The following is a 20,433-nucleotide window of genomic DNA, read 5'->3' as shown; positions in this document are numbered from 1 at the left end:
TTTCATGTTCAAGTTCATCTTTGGTACGTTGCCATGGGAAATACAAAAACTTGTGTTTCGGATTCGAATGAGGTTGTAAGCAGTAGCCTAAGTATAGCTCACCATCACTATCCCTCTTCTTCTTCACCTCCTCCTGATATAACATCCCTCAAGCACCTCTCCGATAGCCTCGAACTGATAGTTAACTCATCTGACTTTGATTTCTTTGCCGACGCAACAATCGTAGTCAGCAACGGCCGGGAAGTCCCTGTCCACCGCTGCATCCTCGCTGCGAGGAGCTCGTTTTTCAGGAACGTGTTCTCTGCGAAAGAAGGTAGCAGCTCTACCAGGTTTGAACTGAAGAAGTTGGCGAAGGAGTACGATGTCGGATTGGACTCGCTCTTGGCTGTTTTGGGTTACTTGTACAGCGGCAAGCTCAGGTCTTTGCCTAAAGGCGTATGTGTTTGTGTAGACGACGCTTGTTCTCATGTCGCTTGTCGCCCTGTTGTTGATTTCATGGTGGAGGTTCTCTATGCTTTTTCAAAATTTCAAATCTCAGAACTGGTCACTCTTTACCAGGTAAAAAAGGCGGGAAAATTAGTTTGTTCAAGTTTAAGCTATATTTATGTTTAGCAAGCAAAACTGTTGATTTTCTGTTGGAATTGCAGAGGTGTTTGCTTGATATTCTTGAGAAAACAGCCATAGATGATGTGTTGGTGGTTCTATATGTTGCGAATATGTGCGGCAATGCTTGTGAGGTGTTGGTGAGGAGGTGTATTGAGATGATAGTGAAGTCTGATGTTGATACTGTCACTCTTGAGAAAGCATTGCCTCAACAATCCGTGAAACAAATCACGGATTTAAGGCGGAGCAGTAATTCTGCGAGTAACGTTCCGGACAAACACACAAGGAGGATACATAGGGCTTTGGACTCCGATGATGTTGAGTTGGTTCGAATGCTGTTGAAAGAGGGGCATACAAATCTTGATGAGGCATATGCACTTCACTATGCTGTGGCATACTGTGATGCAAAGACCACAGCCGAGCTGCTTGATCTCGGAATCGCAGATGTCAATTGCAGGAACCTGAGGGGCTACACTGTGCTGCACCTTGCCGCGGCGAGGAAGGAGCCTAAAATCATTGTGTCACTGCTTACAAAGGGTGCTCGTCCCTCGGATCTTACATCAGATGGCAGGAAAGCTCTTCAGATTACTAAGCGTCTTACAAGAGCTGCCGATTTTTTCAAGTCGAATGATGAGGGAAAATCTTCCAATGACCGGTTGTGTATAGAGATATTGGAGCAAGCAGAAAGGAGGGATCCAGTACTTGGAGAAGCTTCTCTTTCACTTGCAATGGCGGGTGACGATCTGCGTATGAAGCTCTTGTACCTTGAGAATAGAGGTGAATACTTACCATCATTCCTCTTCTTTACATATGACTTGTATTCAGCTACGCACATAGGCTTAAAACACAAATGCATACCCTGAAACTCATCTTTTGACTGATTGTGTCTTGTGTCAGTGGGACTTGCAAGGTACCTGTTCCCCATGGAAGCAAAGGTTGTACTGGGTATCACTCATCTCGACGAAACTCCAGCATTTCCACTAGACTGCCGGAGCCTGAATGATCCTGCCGGATCCCGGACAACGACAGTGGACTTGAACGAGGCACCCTTCAAGGTTAAGGAAGAACACCTTGCCAGACTAAGAGCACTATGCCAATCTGGTAAGAATCATTTTTAGAAAAATCAATCACCAATGTTTCGCGTTTAGCTTCAAAGTCTTAATAGGGTTCTCTTATACATGTGGACAGTGGAACTTGGGAAACGGTTCTTTCCTCGTTGTTCAGAAGTAATGAACAAGATCATGGATGGCGATGACATGTCACAGCTTATATACACAGGCAATGACACTCCAGAAGTAAGGCTCACAAAGAGGAGGTACATGGAAATCCAAGAAGTGCTAAGTAAGGCTTTCGATGAAGATAAACAGGATATTGATCGTTCTGGAATGTCATCATCCTCATCTTCTACATCAGTAAGGGCAGTGAGGCCTAAGCTCACCCTCATTGATTAACATTTGAGTCTGAAAGGGCAGAAGAACCCGAAAGGGGCAGAAACCTCTATCATTCTGTATCACTGTATGTTTATTCTTGGCTTCTTCACCATCTTTCTCAAGATCATAATTGTGTATCATATATTGTAAGAAGAGTTCTTGCTGTATCCTGCAAAATGTCAATGCATGAATCATGAATGATGAATGGGAACTCAGTTCCTAGTTGTATCCAAAATGCTTTTGCCTTATCATTCTATTTTGATGGAGAATCAGAAGCAATATATATCCCATAAGGCCATAACTACTATTATGAATCGAAGCAAAAACAAAATATGTTCTAATTTACATAATATATGACAAGTTGATACCTCAGGAGAAACATTTCTACAATCTAGGCCTTGGGGAAAATGTAAAAACAAGGGAATTAAGGTGACAGAAGTATGTAACTACTAGAAAGGACGCCATGGCTGGTCAAGGAGTCCTCGAGTCACCTGGAAACCTGAACGGTTTGCATCTCCATTCTCAGATCTTCGCAGCTGTATGATTTCCCAGAAAGATATTACATTTTACCCGTTACGAAACTGAAACACATTCAAATTGAAAAGGGATAATTATATTTACCTTTGATATCAACTTATCAAGGCATTAAACCAACACAAGCAGCTTGTTTGATCATCCAATACTACCATGGACTCCAATCACGTGGCTAGACAATCAATTCATCGAAATCGTGTGGCCCGATAATTAAATCCTCCAATTCCTGGTAAAAGTTTGAGTCATTGACTGCACATTCATCATCAAGAACTGAACTTTCCTCTAGCATTTTCTCAGACATATCATGATAAACAGAGTGCATTTCTGTCTGTGACTTGTTACTTTGAAATGGACTACATGACTTATCAACCAAGGAAGCTGGCAATGGGGTTTCTGGCTGTTGAGGAACCACTGCTTTCGGCAAGTGCTCACAAAGTACTTGAACTTGGTCTCCACCATCACCAAAATCTTCGAACCTTTGGGCTGAAAGTAATCTCCTTCTCTTTCCTAAATCGCGTCCCTCGAGCTCCCTCTTCACCGCTCCTTTTTGCATTAGCTGCTCCACAAAATTGGGTACCCTTGTTGTCTTGGTCAGGAAAAGCAGCAATCTTTGCTGCTTAAACTCGGAATTTCGGATCCTCTCTTCGGCAGCAGTCAGCTGATGCTGCGAGTACTTCTGTTGCTGCTTGAGATTCAAGATTTCGACTTCCATTACATCCTGATCCTTCTTCAGAGTTTCGAGTTGGGTTTCTAAACTGGCTTTTCGGGTTGAATTAGCTGAGACATTGCTTCCCGGTCGCTGCCTGTTGTATCTGCTTCTTCTCGTGATGCTTTTCAGCAAGTGCTTCTTCCCTCCTTGAAAACCCTCATTTGCAAACTCCCACCTATCCGGATCAACCTTCCTGAATCCCTGAATTCAAAATTAGTACAACCACCACATAACTAGACCATGTCAACTGATATTGATATTGTATCACTTGATTCAATTTGCAACAAGCACTAGATCAAGATGTACTAAAATCACATATGAATCAAACTGAGGTAAAGGCTCAAACTTTTACTTTCAACAACATGCAACTATCTACTAAAACTAAGATCATAATATTCTAAAGTCACATATAAATGAAACTCAAGTGAAGGCTCAAACTTCAATAAGCAACAAGTATACTAAAACAAAGATCAAAATGAATCAAGTCACATATGAATCAAATTAAACTATCAAAGGGAAGTTTACAGAAGAGGAACTCACATAAGTATTGAGCTGGCGAATGAAGCTTGAGAAATTGTTGTGCTTGAAGTACTTAAGCAATAGGGTCTTGGAGAACTCATGGCAGCCCCAGACAATGAAGCTTTGGCGAGCTTGGCTCCATGACACAATTTGGTCGGTTTCCGGGTCATCCACCATCTGAAATGTCTTGTTCAGAAAAGGTGGCGGCCCAGTTTCCAGCAAACACTCCATGGGTTTAGGCAACACCATTGAAGAGGATGAAGAATATGATCCATTGGTATCACATCCACTACCGTAATTGAAGTACTCTGTTCCATCAAAATCGTCCACCACAAACTCAATGCTCTCTTCTTTGACTTGGACGACTTCTGGTTTCAGCAACTCCTGGGACTTGTTTGCTTGATCCATTTGCTTAGTGAGCTTTGGTGAAGTGGAATTAGATGAGGAAGATGACCCGTCAGAACCACCACCTTTACAACTCACTGCCTCTTCTTCTTCCTCTTCTTCCTTAACTTCCATAACGTCTGCTGAAGCCTCTTTGGGTTGTGAAATCAACGGTGAACAAGATCCATCACCACCACCATCAGAAGCTACCATTTTGAAACAGGGGTTTTAGTGAACCGAATAATAAGTTGAAAATGGCGGTTAGTGAAAATGGCGGTGTTATACATGCATGTATATATACACAGGAGATGAATCTCTACCGCTTCAGTCTGGATTTTCCAAGTGACTGTGTTAAGAAAGTGCAAGCTAGAACAAGGCCACGTTTACCGGGTTGCCAACATGTCTTCATCTACTTATACACAAGTGTGGGCTTCCGATTTGCACAGCTGAACCTCCCAAGCTAGCATACGACACTGAATTAGCATTTCGCCACTTCCTCTCTCTCTCTCTCTCTCTCTCTCTCTCGCAAACAACAGATATAGGAGAAGAAACCACGTTTGATTAGTGATTCACCATAAGATGACATCAGGACCGGCACTAAGAGATTCAAGGCCCAATACGGAAAAAAATGGCCCTTATACAATTTTTTTATTCAAAAAAAGAAGAAAAATTTGGAGTTTAGAACCTAGAAATTCAAAACAAAACTTAAAACATTCTTCAATGACAAAACCAGAAAGAAAAATATAGAATTATATGAATCTCCGAACTCACAAGCCGTCAAATTTAGAATATTAGAATAACCTTCTTTAGAAATTGAGTGTGCGAAATTAAGAGATGATGAAGAATTGTGAAGGATCATGAATTTATAGAGGTAGCAGAGAAAAAAGTTTTCGTTTAAGAGAACATCAATCGGCAGCCGAACTCTTTGATATTTGTAACGGGTATTCTTCATAATAAGAGAAAAGTCTAGAAGATTAAGAATTTAAGATAAAAAGATTGAATTGTAAAGTACTGAAGTCTGAAGGTCGAAGAAAAAGAAGAGGAGAATACGATAAACATGATATTGATTGACAAAGCGTGGTTTTTAATTAATAAGCAAACATACAAAAATTAGTACTTTCGGCCTTGAGCCCAGTTGCACAGCCTGCCCTCCTCCAGGCCGGCCCTGGATGACATGATCTTCCCCACTACACTTCAGACACGAAGTCTAATAGTCTTTACTGATATGCAGTTTGGAGCTACTCCAGAGTCCAGAAATAAACAGGTTTTACCGGTAGATAACCTGGTCTACGATGTCCAGCTGTCGATTCTTCATTTGACGGTCAACTGGTTTAGTGGCTTTACAGTTTTATTAAACTTGAATGAGATGAGAAAATAGAACTTTAAGAAGAGAAGGAATGGGAAAGAGAATGAGTCGCTCTCATAACATGTTTAATTGTTGAATCATTGGAATCAAATTAGAAACACGAGTCAAGACGGACTATTAAACTCCCTCTCTCGAGGAATGAAAATGGAAGAATGATTCCAGATTATTCATGTGACCAATACAAATTTGATACCTCAATCGCTTTTCCCGTTTTAGTAAATATTGCAGTATAAGCTAAAAAAATGAATGAAATTGGGGGAATGATTCCAAATTTTCTCATGCAACCAGCAGAAATTTGAGATTGGGATCATATTTCACAAGTCCTTTTGTGCCCTTACCAGTTTTGTCGATGCACACAATCATATATAGAGATTTGATTTCTTCGTAAGATAATCCAATAACAAGCAAAGCAGATCACAGTCTCCAGCAATACAAGTCAAACGCTAAAGCATCAACTAATACATATTGGTTCATACTATATTGCCAACTGATTCTTGGAAAGTACGGCACTCGAAATCCAATTTGATACTGACATTTGAATGTCAGATTGAATAGATGAAGATAAACAGATTGGAGTAATCGCGACCTGTCATCCATAAGGCAAACCTGAATCAGCAGTGTAAGACACTATGATACATGTATTTGAAAAATGAATCGAATTTAAACTCACAAATCCATCCTCAAGTGCTCTGATATCTAGATCTTTATCTACATTTTCCTGCTGCTCCTCTAAGAACTGCACGAAAAGCACTTGACGGTTTAGCTTCAGATGCATAAACATACCTCATTTGGTTGTTTTCCAGTTTTCAATTGAAAAAATGAAAACACAGAACTGCTAACAGTTCTATCAGGGTTAGATTTGCTGGCATTTTGAATTATTCATCACTTGTTTATACCTCTAAACGAAAGAATTTTATAGTTTTCTGGGAGCACATTTTTCTGGCTACACCAACTGATTCAATCTCTTCATTCTTGCGCTGAGAGTTCAAGCGGCGAGCTGCACCCTGAAAACATCCCAGAAAGGGTAAGCCATTCAAGAGTAACCATATCAACACTGAAGTGCTAGCTACACTGAAGGATCAGAGGAGCTATAGCATTTTGTCCGTAAAAAATGACCGGTAACTGCATAACATCATTACTTGATAGCCAAGAAAGAAACTAGTTCTACTTACAGCTATTGAAGCTTCACGCCCGAGCTGTGCTAGCTGAATACCAAGGCTTTGCTGACTGGACATGAAATTTGCAGGAGGATGATGTTTTTTTGTTGACACAGCTTTCCAGCTCATAGAAGACCTCCACTGACTCTGCTTGGTCACTTTGAAGCCCTATTAAATCGAAGTACTTATTCAATTATATTTTGTTTATTACAATGGAACCCTCATGAATAACTGTTTCAATTTGAAGAACAAACCTTATTTCTCAAAGGACAACTAGGGATCTCAAAATTGAGTAAACAACTTTTAGGGAAAAGTCCTTCCTGGATGCTTCTTACAGCTGCACATATCAACGGTGAGCACACAGTTGCTGCATCCTTCATATCACTTTCACAGTTTACATCTTTCTTCCTGAAATCAGACACAGTGTTACACTACTGTACTGCTATTGATGTGTAATAAACAAAACTAAACAGTGACATAATCGAATGGAAGATGTAATCACCAATTCATTGATAAACACAGAGAGGGTACACCGCATAGCAATGCCTCTCTAGCCCCAGCAACAGCACCTGAGTAGAACCTGTTATCAAGCCATAAACAGCACATTTTATCAAGAACTTAACCACAGCAAACTGAAGTGGTGTATGTTCTACGAAAGATGTCCTTTAGTAGATTTAGAACAACAGATCTGAGCAAACAAATGTTTACACTCACATGTTGATTCCAGAACTTGATCCTCTATTTATGCCACTGACTACCTGAACATCGAATCTCTAGTAAGCATTTCATTGAGTTGATTAAATCTGAAGAAATTAATTGCATATCTATTAGTAGCATACCAAGGCAGGTTTTGAAAAATTGGAGAATAATGAGCCTGATAATGCTAAAGAGACACAATCGGCAGGAGTCCCTAATAATCCAATGATCAAGCTCATAATTACATATATGTGTATTCCGGATTAATAAATAAGTATATGCAAAGAGAAAGAGAAGCTTTACCGGAGACTTCAAAGGCCGTGGCGCCATTGATTTGTGCAGAAGACACTGAAATTGTCTCACCGACAGTCACAGAGTGGCCAGCCACTGATCTATCTCTGCATTTGGCAAAGAACACCTTACTTTATATTCATATCTCAAACATGAAACTAAGGTGAAGTTATGCAGAGAACTAACGATTTTGGTGCGCAGACATAAACATCAAGATGAGAATCAAGGAGAGCTTGGACGAGATATGTGAGACCAGGAGACTCAATTCCCTCTCCATTTGTGACTAAAACCACTGGCTTTGGACACTGCTTATCTTTCGTGTCCTCCGAAGGCAGCAAAGAGCAACTTGAAGATGAAGATGAAGAACTACAAGAAACTTTATTTGCTTCAGAAGCATGCTTCTCTCCAGCCTCGCTTTTGAGAGCCAAAACTTGTTGAAGATTCGAGATCAAGCTTGGAGGCATGAAATTGGTTTTCAGAGAGGTCGCCATTAGAGAGACTTGCTCGTTGGAATTGGGAAGGAAGAAAGGATGCAGAGAATGAAGATACTTTTAAATCTTTTTAGGAGCGAAAAATTCAGGAAAGTCCGTGTTAGTTGGTTAACCACCTTAATCACCTCCCTAATCCTTGCATTTGAATCTCAACTATATTCCGGTTATTCCACCTTAATCATCTCCATAATTAATTCCTCCTATGGTACCTAAAAGTATGACTATTTTGACAATTTGGTACCTGATGTATGAAAATAGACAATTTGGTACCTGAAGTTCTCATTTGTAAGCCATTTTAGTACCTCTATCAATTTTGATCATTTATTTAGGATTATTTTTGTTATTCTAGCCCTAAACTCATTAAATACTTTGGAGATAATTAAATTGATATATCTACTCCACTTAGCATATACTTCGCATATATCGAAAATACATTTTTTTCTTAATATACTTATTGTATCCTAATTATTTTCTGCAAAGGAAATAAATTGTTTTTATACAATTGTAATTTTTATTAAAATATATATTTTAAATTACTTATAATTAAAATTAATTTAGATTGATAGCTACATTATGAAAACTTATATACGTAAATCCAAGATACAAAATCTCACTGATATTTCCGATATATCCTCCGGTATCTCCATTAAAAAAAAACGATATATTTTAGGGATAAATATTTTATTTTTTCCCGTATCTGTGATATTTCTCCGATAACATAAAATATCTCCGATAACATTTGAACCTTGCGTAAATCATCACAGATATTAAGTAAATGAGTTATCAAATTTTTAGTGATAATTTGGCAGTATGAAAAAATGAAGTAAAGTAGAGATAAGATGACTAAAATAACCCTGAAAATATGGTTTAAATTGACATAAGTACCAAAATGGCCTAAATTTGAAAACTTTAGGTACTAAATTGTCCATTTTCATACATCAGGTACCAAATTGTCTAAATAAACAAACATCAGTTACCGTAGTAGAAATTTACCTTTTAGAATTATTCACTAAAGTTTAGTTCATTCTTTTCTCCTTTTATTTCAAGGAATGAATCATTACGGTAAGAGGCCTAGTTATGAATTGGTCTGGCTCAAGTGGAGGGTCTATGATTAGATCGCACGGGTTCTCAAGCTCCTTTAGGCCCCAAAAGAAAAGAGAAGCAACTTCCAGCCAGAGAAAAAGTATGATATCACCAGACAACTGATTAAATCAAACTCCCTCGAAATTCTTTCAAAACTGCCACAAAAGTGAACAAAGCATATGATAATTTGGAATTTGGAGGAGCTCCAACATCATTAGATTTGACTACAGAGGAGTGACCTTTTCAATGAATTTGATTTTAAGAAATGAGGGTGCATATTGTAAGTCCTTATTAATGGCCCCACGGTCTACCAAGTCGGTACATAGTCCCACAGTAACCAGACTTCCTCCACAATTCAATGCTTTTTATCCTTTTCCCCCAAAATTGAAGCAAAAAAAAGGTCCACTCTTTCCTGTAAAAACTATAGAACAATTCATGCACATGGTCTTGGCTATGAAGAAGAAGACCAGTAGAGCCTATATGAGACATAACTCAGTCAAGTACCACAAGTCCACAACTACACGGTACAAATAATATGATTTGGACTCCTGTATTGGAGACAACATCAGTGCAGATCTTCATCAGATCCAGGACTACTTGCATTATTAGCGAAAAAAAGAAACGTACGAGTTTTTAGGATCCAAGTCATGTTGGAAAATGGTTGGAAAAACCATTTAAAACCAAATTTTAATTGATTAATTAAATTAAGTTAAACTTATAATTAATCAAAGATGAACATAGATTTGAGTTCTCCATAATGAGGGCTACAAGATCATATGTTTGTTTGTATAATTTGGTTTGTGGGTGAATAAGAAATTGTCACTCAAAGATGGCTACTTAGAATGAGGGAATGGTATTTGTCCCACATTGGAAAAGAGAAGTGTTGAAAAGACTTTATATAGAATCCATTGTGTATGGATTGTAAAGTGTGTAAGCCCCCTTATACCCTCTCGCGCACGCGCAGGGGGGGTGCAAATCCTAGGTCGCAAGGGAAACTCGTGTATGCCCGTGCGACCTGCGGACACGAATGCAACACCGAATTGAGGGTCGGAACGCAGATTCTTTTTGCATTTCCGAAAATTCGGTTTTGACTGTTCAAATTCTTCTTTTGTAACAACTGAGTTATTGTGTGTTATGATTTTTTGATTTCTATAACAGCCATCTTATTAATTGCTGATTGCAAATCCTCACAGTATAAATAGCCACCATCCTTTCATTGTAAAATCATCTCATTCGAAACACATTTCTCCCACTATCAAAGTTCTTAGTTCTTTCTCTGGTGATAGATAGATGTACCTTTCGAGTTCGTTGAGGGTTCTAGTTAGTAGTGCAACTTTCTAGAATTGTTTAGTCGTTATATCCTGGGAGACAAGCGCCAAGCATCCTTGCACCGGTAGAGGAGGCGTAAACGTCTTAAGGACAGTGTAGTATCACACACGTCTCGACTAGTTCATCCATCACAAATCGTTCGGTATTTTTGTTGAATTTCTTTCGTGTTCTTCATTTCTGATTTATAATTATTTATAATTCAGCTTATTAAATTATATACGCAATATATCATTGATAGTTACAACAAGTCACAGTACGGCGTTAAACCGATAATTGTACATAGTGGCTCTTAACACATAATCCAATGCATAGAAAATTGGTAAGTGAAGCTAATACCTAAGATTGACGCCAAATATGACAGGAGGATAATCCCAGTTTTCCATAGCCAAAGAAGGTTACATTATGACGACCACCTGTTTCCAATATAATATGCAGGAGAAAAGTTAGGTCTCCTACACAATACATTCAAAGAAGATCCAGGGTAAAATGACGAAGAAATTGACGGTAAGATATCACCAAAGACTCAACTTTACGATGGAAGTGAATCAATGATATCAGAGAGCTGTCCACTGAGCAACAATAGTTGTAACCATTACAATATTAATCCCAGCTGAAATCGCACAACGAAAATTATCAGTCACCACGATTGCACCCACCAAATTCCTGTAAAAGACAAACAAAATGTAGCCTTTACCTGATAACAAACTGTTTTCTATTGCTTACAGTAGTGAAAGATGTAAATTGTACCGTGTAGACAGCTGCTAAATTAGAAGAGTGACTTACTATGTCTGCTGATTTCAGGATGACAAGATGTTGGAAATTACCCTGTGCTTTTTTCTGATCAAACTGATGAAAAAAAGCCTACATATTGGATGCAGAAGCTCATCTTCCCATTTGATCCGTTCCAAGGCTAAAATATTTGTCATACACCATGATATCACATTTACTGCTTGGTTGTACTGCCAATACTGGACAAGAAATCCAATATGTTAAAAGCTTTCCCCGAGTCATTCTGCTTGGTCTCCCTATCAACCTGTGCAAAACTAGAACCAATTGATTGATTGGTCTCTTTTGATTCGTACTTTGCTGCAAATGCAAGTGTTGAAAAGAGTGCCCTCTGATTCACCGTGTCTTTAAACCTGGATGCTGTATAATCTGAAGATTGACCTGTAGTAAGTGGAGAGGGTGGCAACCTCGACGAGATTGCACTTGAGTTTTGGGGTTTAATAAATGCACTTTTACCCTCACCAAAACCTGTTCTGTTATCATAATCTGAAGTTGACGTCAAGCTAAAAGGGTTTCCATCACTAGAATGAGTTACGGGAGCCACACATAGAAAGTCTGCTGCCTTTGGTTGTGCAAGTTGGATTACCTTTGGCGCAACATTAAAGATTCGAACAGTCTCTCGCACACTTTGGCTTGAATGGTGATCCTGGTTTTTGCCACTATAACCATCTGGTGATGCTTTTCCAAATGATAAAAAGTGTATCCCTTTGGGAGTGACTACAGAAGGAGATGTCGTTGTATTCTCTTTGGTATTCGGAACGGATCTTGATGGACTTTGTTGCACCAGGTTCCCAGCTTTGGCCCCAGTATTCCTATATGGGGCTGAGACTCCTTGCTTCAACATACTGGAATGAACCAACGATGGTGTTCCGGTAGAAAGGAAGCTGAATCCTTTCGTAGACATTATAGGTTGTTCCAACAGAGTCCTTGCCATATTCAGTTCGGTATTATTGTGAGAATGAGTCCCTGGGGGGTGGGGCAACGCATTCGTCTGGAATGGACTACCAATCTTTACTTGTGCAGACCTGGAACTACTCTGCACGGAGGGAGGCACCGATTCAGGTTTGCTAATAGCACCTTCTTCCTTGGATGGAATCTAAAAAGAAATTATAAATATGATCAACTCATTAACTTGTTTGGTAGCAGATGAAAGAAGTAAGGACAGAAAAAAAATAATATTTACAAGTAGCTCTAATAGCATCTTATTGGGAAATAATGTACCTTGTGTGAAAACAAACACCGATCACCTCTGATGCAGAAGCCATTATTATTAACAAATTGATCACAGGGATATTTAGAAAGCTGATGATCAAATTCACAGTTATCCCCTTTCATGCACGACTGGCGTGCAAAATAAGTACAAGGCTGCACCAACATAATACAAGATAAAGAACAGACATTATGCTCAGAGGTGTAATTCACATTCATTCTCCATAAGAAAGAGCAACATGGAGGATGTATGAATTTCTACTCCGCATATGAACATATTTAATCAGATGTTCCGTACTCTTCTAGTAAAGAATTTACTGAGAAAATGAAACAAACTATGAAAGTCAAAGATATACCTTATCATCATAGGTAATTCCGCAGCTTCCAGCTTCATTGTTCTCTGAGATTTTTTCATGTGATCATTGTGATGCTTGGTTATTAGTACAAGCTTCTTCATAGCCAATACCCCTCCCAATTCCACTATCTTCCCCTTCGATTCGTTGACATTCTAGTTCAGGATCATAGCCACCTTCCTTTACAGCTTCCATAGTCTCCCCCCGGACAACTCCAGGTCTACCAATTGGATTCGTTCTACTTTCTCTGAGTTCCTCTCCTCTCGGATTTTGGGCATTGTCGGCAATGCTCCACAGAAAGGAATTGGAGTCAAATTCTTTGACAGTTGCTTCCTTGACAGAGTGCTCTCTTGGATCATCGACATCTTTTAGTAATTGAACTTTGTTATTTTCCTCAGGCCTTACTGTATCATACAAGATCATATCCGTTGATATGTCATCCATTCCATCATCATCTGAAATTTCTCCCTCTTCCATATCTCCATCATTCATATGATTCGGAGCATTTCTAGTGGAAACCATTTCCATTTGGTTTTCCTTTGACTGCATTTCATGCTCTTCTTCCAAATCATCAGCTATCTGAGACAAACTTTTACCTCTGCTCTCACTAGGCTTTGAAGCATTGCCAACCATATCTTTGTCCAACAAGAAACTGAAGGCTCCAGGTACCTCTCGGTTGGCGAGCTCTGGCCCCTCGAACCCTGCAACTTCAGCAATCGGAATAAGAGACTCCTCTGCACCACTAGAAGACACAGAAGTCCCCATTGCTTTCTGTTGGATGATTATCGGCTCTACATCCGCCGTGTTAATCTTCGACAGCGCACTTATGCATTCATTAGACTCTCCTTCAATTTCCGGTCCAACTGTAGCATCACGTCGAGAGTTATCAAATTGTTCTTGGTCACCGTTCACACTATCATTTGCAACAAATGCTCCGGCTGACGGTTTAGGCGTGCTGTCATCGTTCCCGTTCTCAAATTCCAGCAGTTCATCCATCGGCATTTCCTCAGGACCAAGCTCCAAAGGGTTTTAGGTGTGAACCGCCTCCGGGGGTCATGGGCCGGCTTTGAGCCCAAGATAGTTTTTTAAATACATTCAGGCCCAACTATGTATAAATATTTGATGGGAGAAGCTTAAACCCTAGAAGGACTGAGATAGTGGAGGAGGTGAAAATGGTGGTGAGGATCCGATTGGCGAGGTTCGGATGCAGGAACCGGCCGTTCTACCGGGTCATGGCGGCCGATAGCCGGTCGCCGAGAGACGGCAAGCACCTTGAGGTTTTGGGCTATTACAATCCTTTACCAGGTTTGTTCTATTTGGGAATTTTTCTTTTCGCGATTAGTTCTTGGATTCTTATAGGTTTTTGCTACTGTATGATCAAGAAATGTAGTGTTTAAGTTGGTAGGGCTGAGTTGTGTGAATTCTGAATCAGAATGATGAATTGGGATTGGTTTTTGCAAGGAATGATTGAGTTTAGTAGTTTACATTTCAGAATTGAGAGAAAGATTGATGATTTTGGTATTGGGTTACTGTGATTTGAGAGATGCTGATTGTTTTGCAATGTGTATGTGTTTTGCACAGGCCAAGATGGGGGTAAACGGATGGGTCTGAACTTTGATAGAGTAAAGTAAGTGAGCTTCTTTTATGTCTCGATTTGTTTGTATCATTTTTCGCTGAGGTACTAGCTTCTCAAATATGATTTTGATGTTTTCTATATGTCTCGATACAGTAACATATGAATTAGCAGTATATGCTCTGAGCGGATTATTGGTTTTGCTTAATGTTCTTTGTATGTACTCAAACTATCACGTGATTGTTACGATTAAGGTGTGAAGTAATATATGCATTGTGAGCTGTGGCAGATGTCATATCACTATATCACTTATATGTATTAGTCTGCCCCCTTTATAGTGATCAAGTCTATAAGTCCGTCCCGTGTTTGCTTACTAAAAATGAACTAGAAATTAAGTCATCAAAAGTTGTTGTTAGATGGAGGGCTGTTGTTTTTGGAAAAGGTTGGGATCTAAGACTGATCTGGATTTTCTGGATTAACTGCTTGTCAGTTGGCTATAGCTAGCCAACAAGAACTTAGTTAGCGGGAAAATATTAGAAAGTTGAAGAAGGTGAAATGAGTTTTATAGAAAACCACTATTATGTTCAGTTATTCCTGTGGTAGCAGTTCATGATTTCTGTTATATAGCATTTGTAAACACGATTTATGCATCTGAGGAGATAAATAGATGTGAATGACTTAATTATTAGCCAGGCCAACCATTGATTTGCCAGTATTTACTATATTAATTGTGGTAGGAGTAGCAATTAGCAATTTAGTTTGTGATTCTGTAAGTCGATCACTCTATCCACTCAGTTTCTTCACACCTTCTGCAGGTATTGGCTATCTGTTGGAGCTCAGCCTTCAGATCCTGTGCAACGCCTTCTTTTCAGGGCAGGATTGTTACCGCCGACGCCAATGATGGCAATGGCACGTAAGGGTGGGCCACGTGACACACGGCCTGTAGATCCTATGAGTGGACGCATATTGGCTACTGAGAAGCCAGGCAGTGGTGATCAAGCAAAAGATGCTGAAACTGCTGAAGAAAAAGAAGCGGAAAGTGCTGATGTTAATGATGGTTAAGACGGCGCAAGAACTCAATAAAACTCACTTTCTACAAATTTGTTAGATGTTTTCTTAAATATATCTTCTGTATCTTTTTTTAGGACCAGGGAGGTTGCAAGAAACAATCTTCCATATCGGCTTGCAGGACAAGCAGCATGGTATCGATCGGTTCTGAATTGTTCTTATTATTGGAAAAGAGAGCAGCTTGTGAAGAGATTATGTACTTAATGTAGGGCTAAACACTGAGAAATGAGATCCAGCTACTATATAACATATTTTCCAGAAAATTATTGTATGGGATGGATTTTTTTTTTGTGGGAAATGGATGGATTTTTTTTAGTTTATGAAAGAAGTTTATATTTCAGTTATGTGTATCTAATTTCTTGATTCTTGAACCCAATCAGAGGAAGCAAGTATTCTTTAGGGACGAGTCCATTTGAAGGTGTAGATGTATTCTGCATCGTAGATGTTCTATGTGCTCGACTCTAAAAGCACTAGAAATGTCTTCATTCGCTACAAAGACGTCTCTTGATGCAGCCAAATCGGGACAAAGACTATAGGACAGAACTCATCCAACCCAACCTAGGCTGGCTAAGGCTCCTGCCTTAGGTTATGAGGTTTGGTGAGACAAATCCAACTCACGATTTAGCTTGCAGTACCTTCAGATTTGATGTCATTTTCAAAACAATGAGATATTGTAATAGGAGTAATGATGGATTTACAGAGTTGGTATTCAATCTTTGATACTTAATTAAAATAGCTCTTTTGCAAAGATAGTAGATAAATGATACTTTGTTGCATAACTTTAATTTGGTTGCTGTTTATGTCAATTACTAGAAAATTGTCACAGTTTAGTCAATAATTTGCATTTAATTTCACATCTCACCATGTAAATCCAAACATGAGGCTTTTACAAAACGCCCCTCTTGTGAAGAACTCTTGCATTTGTGACGTGCATACAAAGCTTTTTCGAGAGGGCAAAATAATTAACGCGCGAATTTTGATGTGTTATGGGCATGTAAGACACTTGCATAACGAACTATCATGGCACACGTAAAGTTTCCTTCACGAGAGTAAAGTTATGGGCATGTTACACGTTTCTAAAATCAACACTTTCGTAATAACTCTTCTAGATTTCGTAACATACGCGTAAAGTTTCATTTACAAAAGCAAAACAAATTAAAGCGCGAAAACACCTTATTATTTTTTCCCAAATTGACTCTCGTAAACAACTTTTAAGTTTCGCGGATTAATTTCATAACGAACACTTAACGTCAGCGTCCATCTAAGTAACATCATCTTTCCGAAATAAAAATCACCACCAAGGCTCTGGAACCTTGTAATATTTCCTCATCTGGCCCTTGGGCCTTTATCCCCAGATCCACCTACCCCACCCCGTATACCAAACTGGGCCGGATGCATTTTTCACTAACATAGAAATTAATTAACACTAATCCCAAATTTAAAAATATTTAGACAGCAGAGCACGAGTATAATCATAAAGAGAGAGACCCAGGTGTTAGGTTTAAATAGAGGGAGAAAAGGATTTAACGGAGGCCTCAACCCTCCGCTTTCTCTCTTCTCTCCTTTCTCACTCCTCGCACCGCTTCTAGGGTTTTAGCTTTTGCCGCCTTCTTCTTCAACCTCTCGCTCCCTCTCTCTCTGCAACTCCCACCCTTTCAGAATGAGCAGCGATCAGGACAACAACATCAACATGGCCGATCTCGCCACTGGTGAGCTCTACTACTCCCCTCTCTCTCTCTCTATACGGTTGTAATCAGATGTGGTTTGTCTAAGTTGCACTGCGTTTTTGTGATTATGATGTTGATTTTGATTTTGATTACTACAGCTCTGAAGGAAGACGACCATGTAGGAATCCTGAACGCTTTCAAGGTCAGTTCGATTTTCGGAGCCTTTTTTTTTCAGTGTTTAGGTGATTGATTGGCTGATGTAGTTGGGGGTTTTGGTAATCTGCAGAGTTTAGCTGGTGGCCAGCATGTGGAGGAGGTCCTCAGGAGCTTATCTCCTAATGTCAGGAAGCGTGTTGATTTTCTTAGGGAAATCCAGGTATGATTTTCGTGTCGTTGTGTTTCGGTCTGTGATGCTTTATATGGTGATGAGAAACATTTCCATTTACTCAAATTGTTTAATTTTTTTTTTCGAATTGCAGAGCCAACATGATGAATTGGAGGCCAAGTTTTTCGAGGAGCGAGCTGCTCTGGAAGCTAGGTATCAGAAGTTGTATCAGCCTCTTTACACCAAGGTATTTGAGTGCATATTATTGGCATGACTTTTATTTTGTTTGTTATGTCCTGATGCATTAAAAGTTTGAAGGTTCCTTGTAACGTGTGCACTATCCTGATTAATTCATAGCGGATATGACTAGGTTACATTGAAATGCCTAGGTGGCTCTGTGAATTGTCCATTGTTGGCTGCCCTGACCTATGTAAAAGATGCATTAGGGGCTGATTTGTGATTCTTATAGGATTTGTTGGGTTCCTGTTATCTCTGATGTTCTAAAGTATTCTTTTAATGATCTACTTGACAGCGTTACGAGATTGTAACTGGTGCCGCTGAAGCTGAAGGAGTTGCTACTGAAGCACCCACAAATGAAGAGGATGCTGAAGGTACAGTCTTATAATTGACCAGGCCCTTTATCATAATGAATTATGTTCTGTGACAATTATGTATGTAATCGTTGTTTCTTATGTAATTTGCAGTCAAAGGAGTGCCTGATTTCTGGCTGAATGCTTTGAAAAACAACGATGTACTCTCCGAGGAGGTGGGTGTTTTCACTGCTTTGTGTATAGTGTTTGTATTTAATGTCTATGCAGTTTAAATTAACTTATTCATCTTATTTGTTTGAATCAGATTACAGAGCGTGATGAAGGTGCCCTAAAATATCTGAAGGACATCAAGTGGTCCAGGATGGATAACCTTAAGGGATTTATACTTGAGTTCTACTTCGACACTAATCCCTATTTCAAGAACACCGTCTTGAGGAAGATCTATCATATGATAGATGATGATGAGCCAATTCTTGAGAAGGCAATTGGGTGAGTTTGGCTCCCATTTCCGATTATGATGACATCTTAGTTTCAGGTTTTCATATCTGTTATAAGGATGGTATCTGCATGCTTGTTTCAATTTATTTGACATGTGGTTTTCACCTTGTGCTTTGTAGGACTGAAATTGAGTGGTATCCGGGTAAGTGTTTAACGCAGAAGCTCCTTAAGAAGAAGCCTAAGAAGGGATCAAAGAACAATAAGCCGATTACAAAAACTGAAGATTGTGAGAGCTTCTTCAACTTCTTCAGTCCACCTCAAGTCCCTGAAGAGGATGAAGATATTGATGAAGAAGCTGTAAGCCAATCACCATCATATTGTCTAAGATCTTTGATAGTTTGTGATGTCCTTTCCTTTGTGGTTATTTATCTCTTCTTCTTTTTCAATAGGCTGAGGAGCTCCAGAATGAGATGGAATCAGATTATGATATTGGGTGAGTGCATAACTGTGTTCTTGTATGATTGCAGTCTCTGCACTTTCTTGTTAAATGAGCTGTTGCTTGATGTTTGGAGTTATAGCGTAATTTGTTGACCTAATAATTCTATTATCGGTTTTAACAATGCCTAGGTCAACCATTCGGGACAAGATTATCCCGCATGCTGTCTCCTGGTTTACTGGAGAGGCTATCCAGGATGATGATATAGACATGGACGATGATGACGAGGATGAAGATGAGGACGATGAGGAAGATGAGGAAGAAGAGGATGAGGACGATGATGAAGATGAAGGTGGGGCCAAAAAGAAGGTATAATTTCAGTTTAGCAATCTATTTCATATCAGGATTTGATCAATTTCTTTGAAAAATGGTGGCATTTATTCTTTGTAAAATGGGTGAACGATTCCACAGGCGTCAGGTCAGAAGAGTGCGAAAGCACAACTTGGTGATATTCAACAAGGTGAGAGGCCGCCAGAGTGCAAACAGCAGTAGATGAAATCTGATTGATGAAGGAAGGGAGTAGCAGAGTGAGAGTTCAGAGTGTTGTGGAAGAAGAGGGTTGTTGGGCAGTTTTGTATGGTGCTTGGTCATTCAATATATATATTTACCTTGTGTTCTTAGTGGGAGTCTTTATTCTGGTTTTCCTTTCTTTTCTGGTTTCTTTAGGGACACAGTATGAGGGATGGTTGTGATTTGTTAAATCATATTACTATTTCATGGACAAGGTTTGAAGTTGGTTATTAATGATGCGTGTAATTTTTGGTCCTCGATTTTATTAAATGATTCTGGTTTCTGCCTCATTCTTTGGCATTTGATTGAAGGCAACTTGAAAGTGTCTCAGGCTCATGTTTCATTGTTTTAATGGTATGGGGTTGGTAATTATCTTTTGCCCTATATGGCTAGTCTTGATGTGGAATTATGGGTATCCAGTCGACTTGAACCAAGTAATTAAACCAATTCAAAATATGACAATAACAAGTACTTTCAGAAAGCATTATTCTTGCTCCAGAACTGGGTTCAAGTATTTATTGGGCAATTACGGTTTAGATCATGGTTTGCAAGTTATAAGATCAATTAGAGAAGCCGATTGCGTTTCAAGCAACTTAACGGAACATTGAAATTTTCGAACGTAGTATTGTAAGCTCCATCAAAATAATATCATCATTTTCCGTTTTTTCCCGCTATGAGCAAAATCTGTATCTTAAAAATTCTCAGCAAATACATCAGAGGATTTTGTCACAACCCTTAATCCCCTTAGCCACCAAGAAGAATTAAAGATTTACTTCCAATTGACGCTAGCCAATTTAGGGTGCTATAATTTAGCCATGGTCCATGGACTACATGTAGCACCATAGGTTGAAGATGACCTTACCAA

At 39.2% G+C, this 20,433-nt stretch overlaps 6 protein-coding genes across 10 annotated transcripts; 3 read left to right on the top strand and 3 right to left on the bottom strand.

Moving 5' to 3' along the window:
- Positions 1–33: 33 nt before the first annotated feature.
- On the top strand, positions 34–2,054 carry LOC126793832 (BTB/POZ domain and ankyrin repeat-containing protein NPR1-like). Its single transcript, XM_050520465.1, has 4 exons — positions 34–558; positions 648–1,380; positions 1,501–1,704; positions 1,792–2,054. Exons 1-4 carry the CDS (start codon positions 34–36, stop codon positions 2,052–2,054), a joined length of 1,725 nt encoding a protein of 574 aa, XP_050376422.1.
- Positions 2,055–2,437: 383 nt separating this feature from the next.
- On the bottom strand, positions 2,438–4,435 carry LOC126791495 (heat stress transcription factor A-2-like). Its single transcript, XM_050517955.1, has 3 exons — positions 3,817–4,435; positions 2,655–3,477; positions 2,438–2,569 (listed from the first exon to the last, which is right to left on the bottom strand). Exons 1-2 carry the CDS (start codon positions 4,390–4,392, stop codon positions 2,740–2,742), a joined length of 1,314 nt encoding a protein of 437 aa, XP_050373912.1. The 5' UTR covers positions 4,393–4,435; the 3' UTR covers positions 2,438–2,569; positions 2,655–2,739.
- Positions 4,436–5,911: 1,476 nt separating this feature from the next.
- Positions 5,912–8,198, bottom strand: LOC126793351 (uncharacterized). The gene is made up of 10 exons (XM_050519848.1): positions 7,876–8,198; positions 7,702–7,796; positions 7,542–7,612; positions 7,417–7,460; positions 7,205–7,282; positions 6,957–7,110; positions 6,718–6,870; positions 6,442–6,549; positions 6,216–6,281; positions 5,912–6,131 (listed from the first exon to the last, which is right to left on the bottom strand). The coding sequence occupies exons 1-10, from the start codon at positions 8,178–8,180 to the stop codon at positions 6,021–6,023; spliced, it is 1,185 nt and encodes a 394-aa protein (XP_050375805.1). The 5' UTR covers positions 8,181–8,198; the 3' UTR covers positions 5,912–6,020.
- A 2,688-nt stretch (positions 8,199–10,886) lies between these two features.
- LOC126794171 (zinc finger CCCH domain-containing protein 65) lies at positions 10,887–12,739 on the bottom strand. Of its 5 annotated transcripts, none has more exons than XR_007672127.1 (3): positions 12,600–12,739; positions 11,121–12,474; positions 10,887–11,005 (listed from the first exon to the last, which is right to left on the bottom strand). XR_007672127.1 is itself a non-coding variant. In XM_050520848.1 (3 exons), the coding sequence occupies exons 1-3, from the start codon at positions 12,711–12,713 to the stop codon at positions 11,536–11,538; spliced, it is 960 nt and encodes a 319-aa protein (XP_050376805.1). In that variant the 5' UTR covers positions 12,714–12,739; the 3' UTR covers positions 10,894–11,535. The 5 variants fall into 5 exon arrangements, 2 of the variants coding, with proteins under 2 accessions (XP_050376805.1, XP_050376789.1); XR_007672129.1 differs by having other exon boundaries at positions 10,894–11,255; positions 11,340–12,474; XR_007672128.1 differs by having other exon boundaries at positions 10,894–11,255; positions 11,376–12,474.
- Positions 12,740–14,098: 1,359 nt separating this feature from the next.
- Positions 14,099–15,863, top strand: LOC126791474 (30S ribosomal protein S16-2, chloroplastic/mitochondrial). Its single transcript, XM_050517937.1, has 4 exons — positions 14,099–14,245; positions 14,522–14,567; positions 15,329–15,570; positions 15,659–15,863. Exons 1-4 carry the CDS (start codon positions 14,113–14,115, stop codon positions 15,730–15,732), a joined length of 495 nt encoding a protein of 164 aa, XP_050373894.1. The 5' UTR covers positions 14,099–14,112; the 3' UTR covers positions 15,733–15,863.
- Positions 15,864–17,091: 1,228 nt separating this feature from the next.
- Positions 17,092–19,858, top strand: LOC126791238 (nucleosome assembly protein 1;2). The gene is made up of 11 exons (XM_050517698.1): positions 17,092–17,290; positions 17,407–17,450; positions 17,535–17,624; positions 17,728–17,820; positions 18,106–18,184; positions 18,278–18,339; positions 18,429–18,613; positions 18,742–18,919; positions 19,012–19,055; positions 19,190–19,367; positions 19,470–19,858. The coding sequence occupies exons 1-11, from the start codon at positions 17,242–17,244 to the stop codon at positions 19,548–19,550; spliced, it is 1,083 nt and encodes a 360-aa protein (XP_050373655.1). The 5' UTR covers positions 17,092–17,241; the 3' UTR covers positions 19,551–19,858.
- The last annotated feature ends 575 nt before the right edge of the window (positions 19,859–20,433 follow it).

The sequence above is a fragment of the Argentina anserina genome, chromosome 1, assembly GCF_933775445.1.
Source record: "Argentina anserina chromosome 1, drPotAnse1.1, whole genome shotgun sequence".
NCBI lineage: Eukaryota > Viridiplantae > Streptophyta > Magnoliopsida > Rosales > Rosaceae > Argentina > Argentina anserina.
The sequence above is the reverse complement of the archived record's forward strand: the minus strand, read 5'-3'. Positions and strand labels throughout refer to the sequence as shown.

Coding starts and splice junctions, on each gene's coding strand:
- LOC126791474 (XM_050517937.1), top strand. CDS start 14,113: ATGGTGGTGAGGATCCGATTGGCGAGGTTCGGATGCAGGAACCGGCCG. Junction 14,568..15,328: donor CTGAACTTTGATAGAGTAAA/GTAAGTGAGCTT, acceptor CACCTTCTGCAG/GTATTGGCTATCTGTTGGAG. Junction 15,571..15,658: donor AAGTGCTGATGTTAATGATG/GTTAAGACGGCG, acceptor ATCTTTTTTTAG/GACCAGGGAGGTTGCAAGAA.
- LOC126793351 (XM_050519848.1), bottom strand. CDS start 8,180: ATGGCGACCTCTCTGAAAACCAATTTCATGCCTCCAAGCTTGATCTCG. Junction 7,797..7,875: donor TATGTCTGCGCACCAAAATC/GTTAGTTCTCTG, acceptor TGCCAAATGCAG/AGATAGATCAGTGGCTGGCC. Junction 7,461..7,541: donor ATTTTTCAAAACCTGCCTTG/GTATGCTACTAA, acceptor TTCGATGTTCAG/GTAGTCAGTGGCATAAATAG.
- LOC126793832 (XM_050520465.1), top strand. CDS start 34: ATGGGAAATACAAAAACTTGTGTTTCGGATTCGAATGAGGTTGTAAGC. Junction 1,381..1,500: donor CTTGTACCTTGAGAATAGAG/GTGAATACTTAC, acceptor GTCTTGTGTCAG/TGGGACTTGCAAGGTACCTG. Junction 1,705..1,791: donor AAGAGCACTATGCCAATCTG/GTAAGAATCATT, acceptor ACATGTGGACAG/TGGAACTTGGGAAACGGTTC.
- LOC126791495 (XM_050517955.1), bottom strand. CDS start 4,392: ATGGTAGCTTCTGATGGTGGTGGTGATGGATCTTGTTCACCGTTGATT. Junction 3,478..3,816: donor TTCGCCAGCTCAATACTTAT/GTGAGTTCCTCT, acceptor TTTTGAATTCAG/GGATTCAGGAAGGTTGATCC.
- LOC126794171 (XM_050520832.1), bottom strand. CDS start 12,713: ATGAAAGGGGATAACTGTGAATTTGATCATCAGCTTTCTAAATATCCC. Junction 12,475..12,599: donor GGTGTTTGTTTTCACACAAG/GTACATTATTTC, acceptor ATTTCTTTTTAG/ATTCCATCCAAGGAAGAAGG.
- LOC126791238 (XM_050517698.1), top strand. CDS start 17,242: ATGAGCAGCGATCAGGACAACAACATCAACATGGCCGATCTCGCCACT. Junction 18,340..18,428: donor ACGATGTACTCTCCGAGGAG/GTGGGTGTTTTC, acceptor TGTTTGAATCAG/ATTACAGAGCGTGATGAAGG. Junction 19,368..19,469: donor AAGGTGGGGCCAAAAAGAAG/GTATAATTTCAG, acceptor ACGATTCCACAG/GCGTCAGGTCAGAAGAGTGC.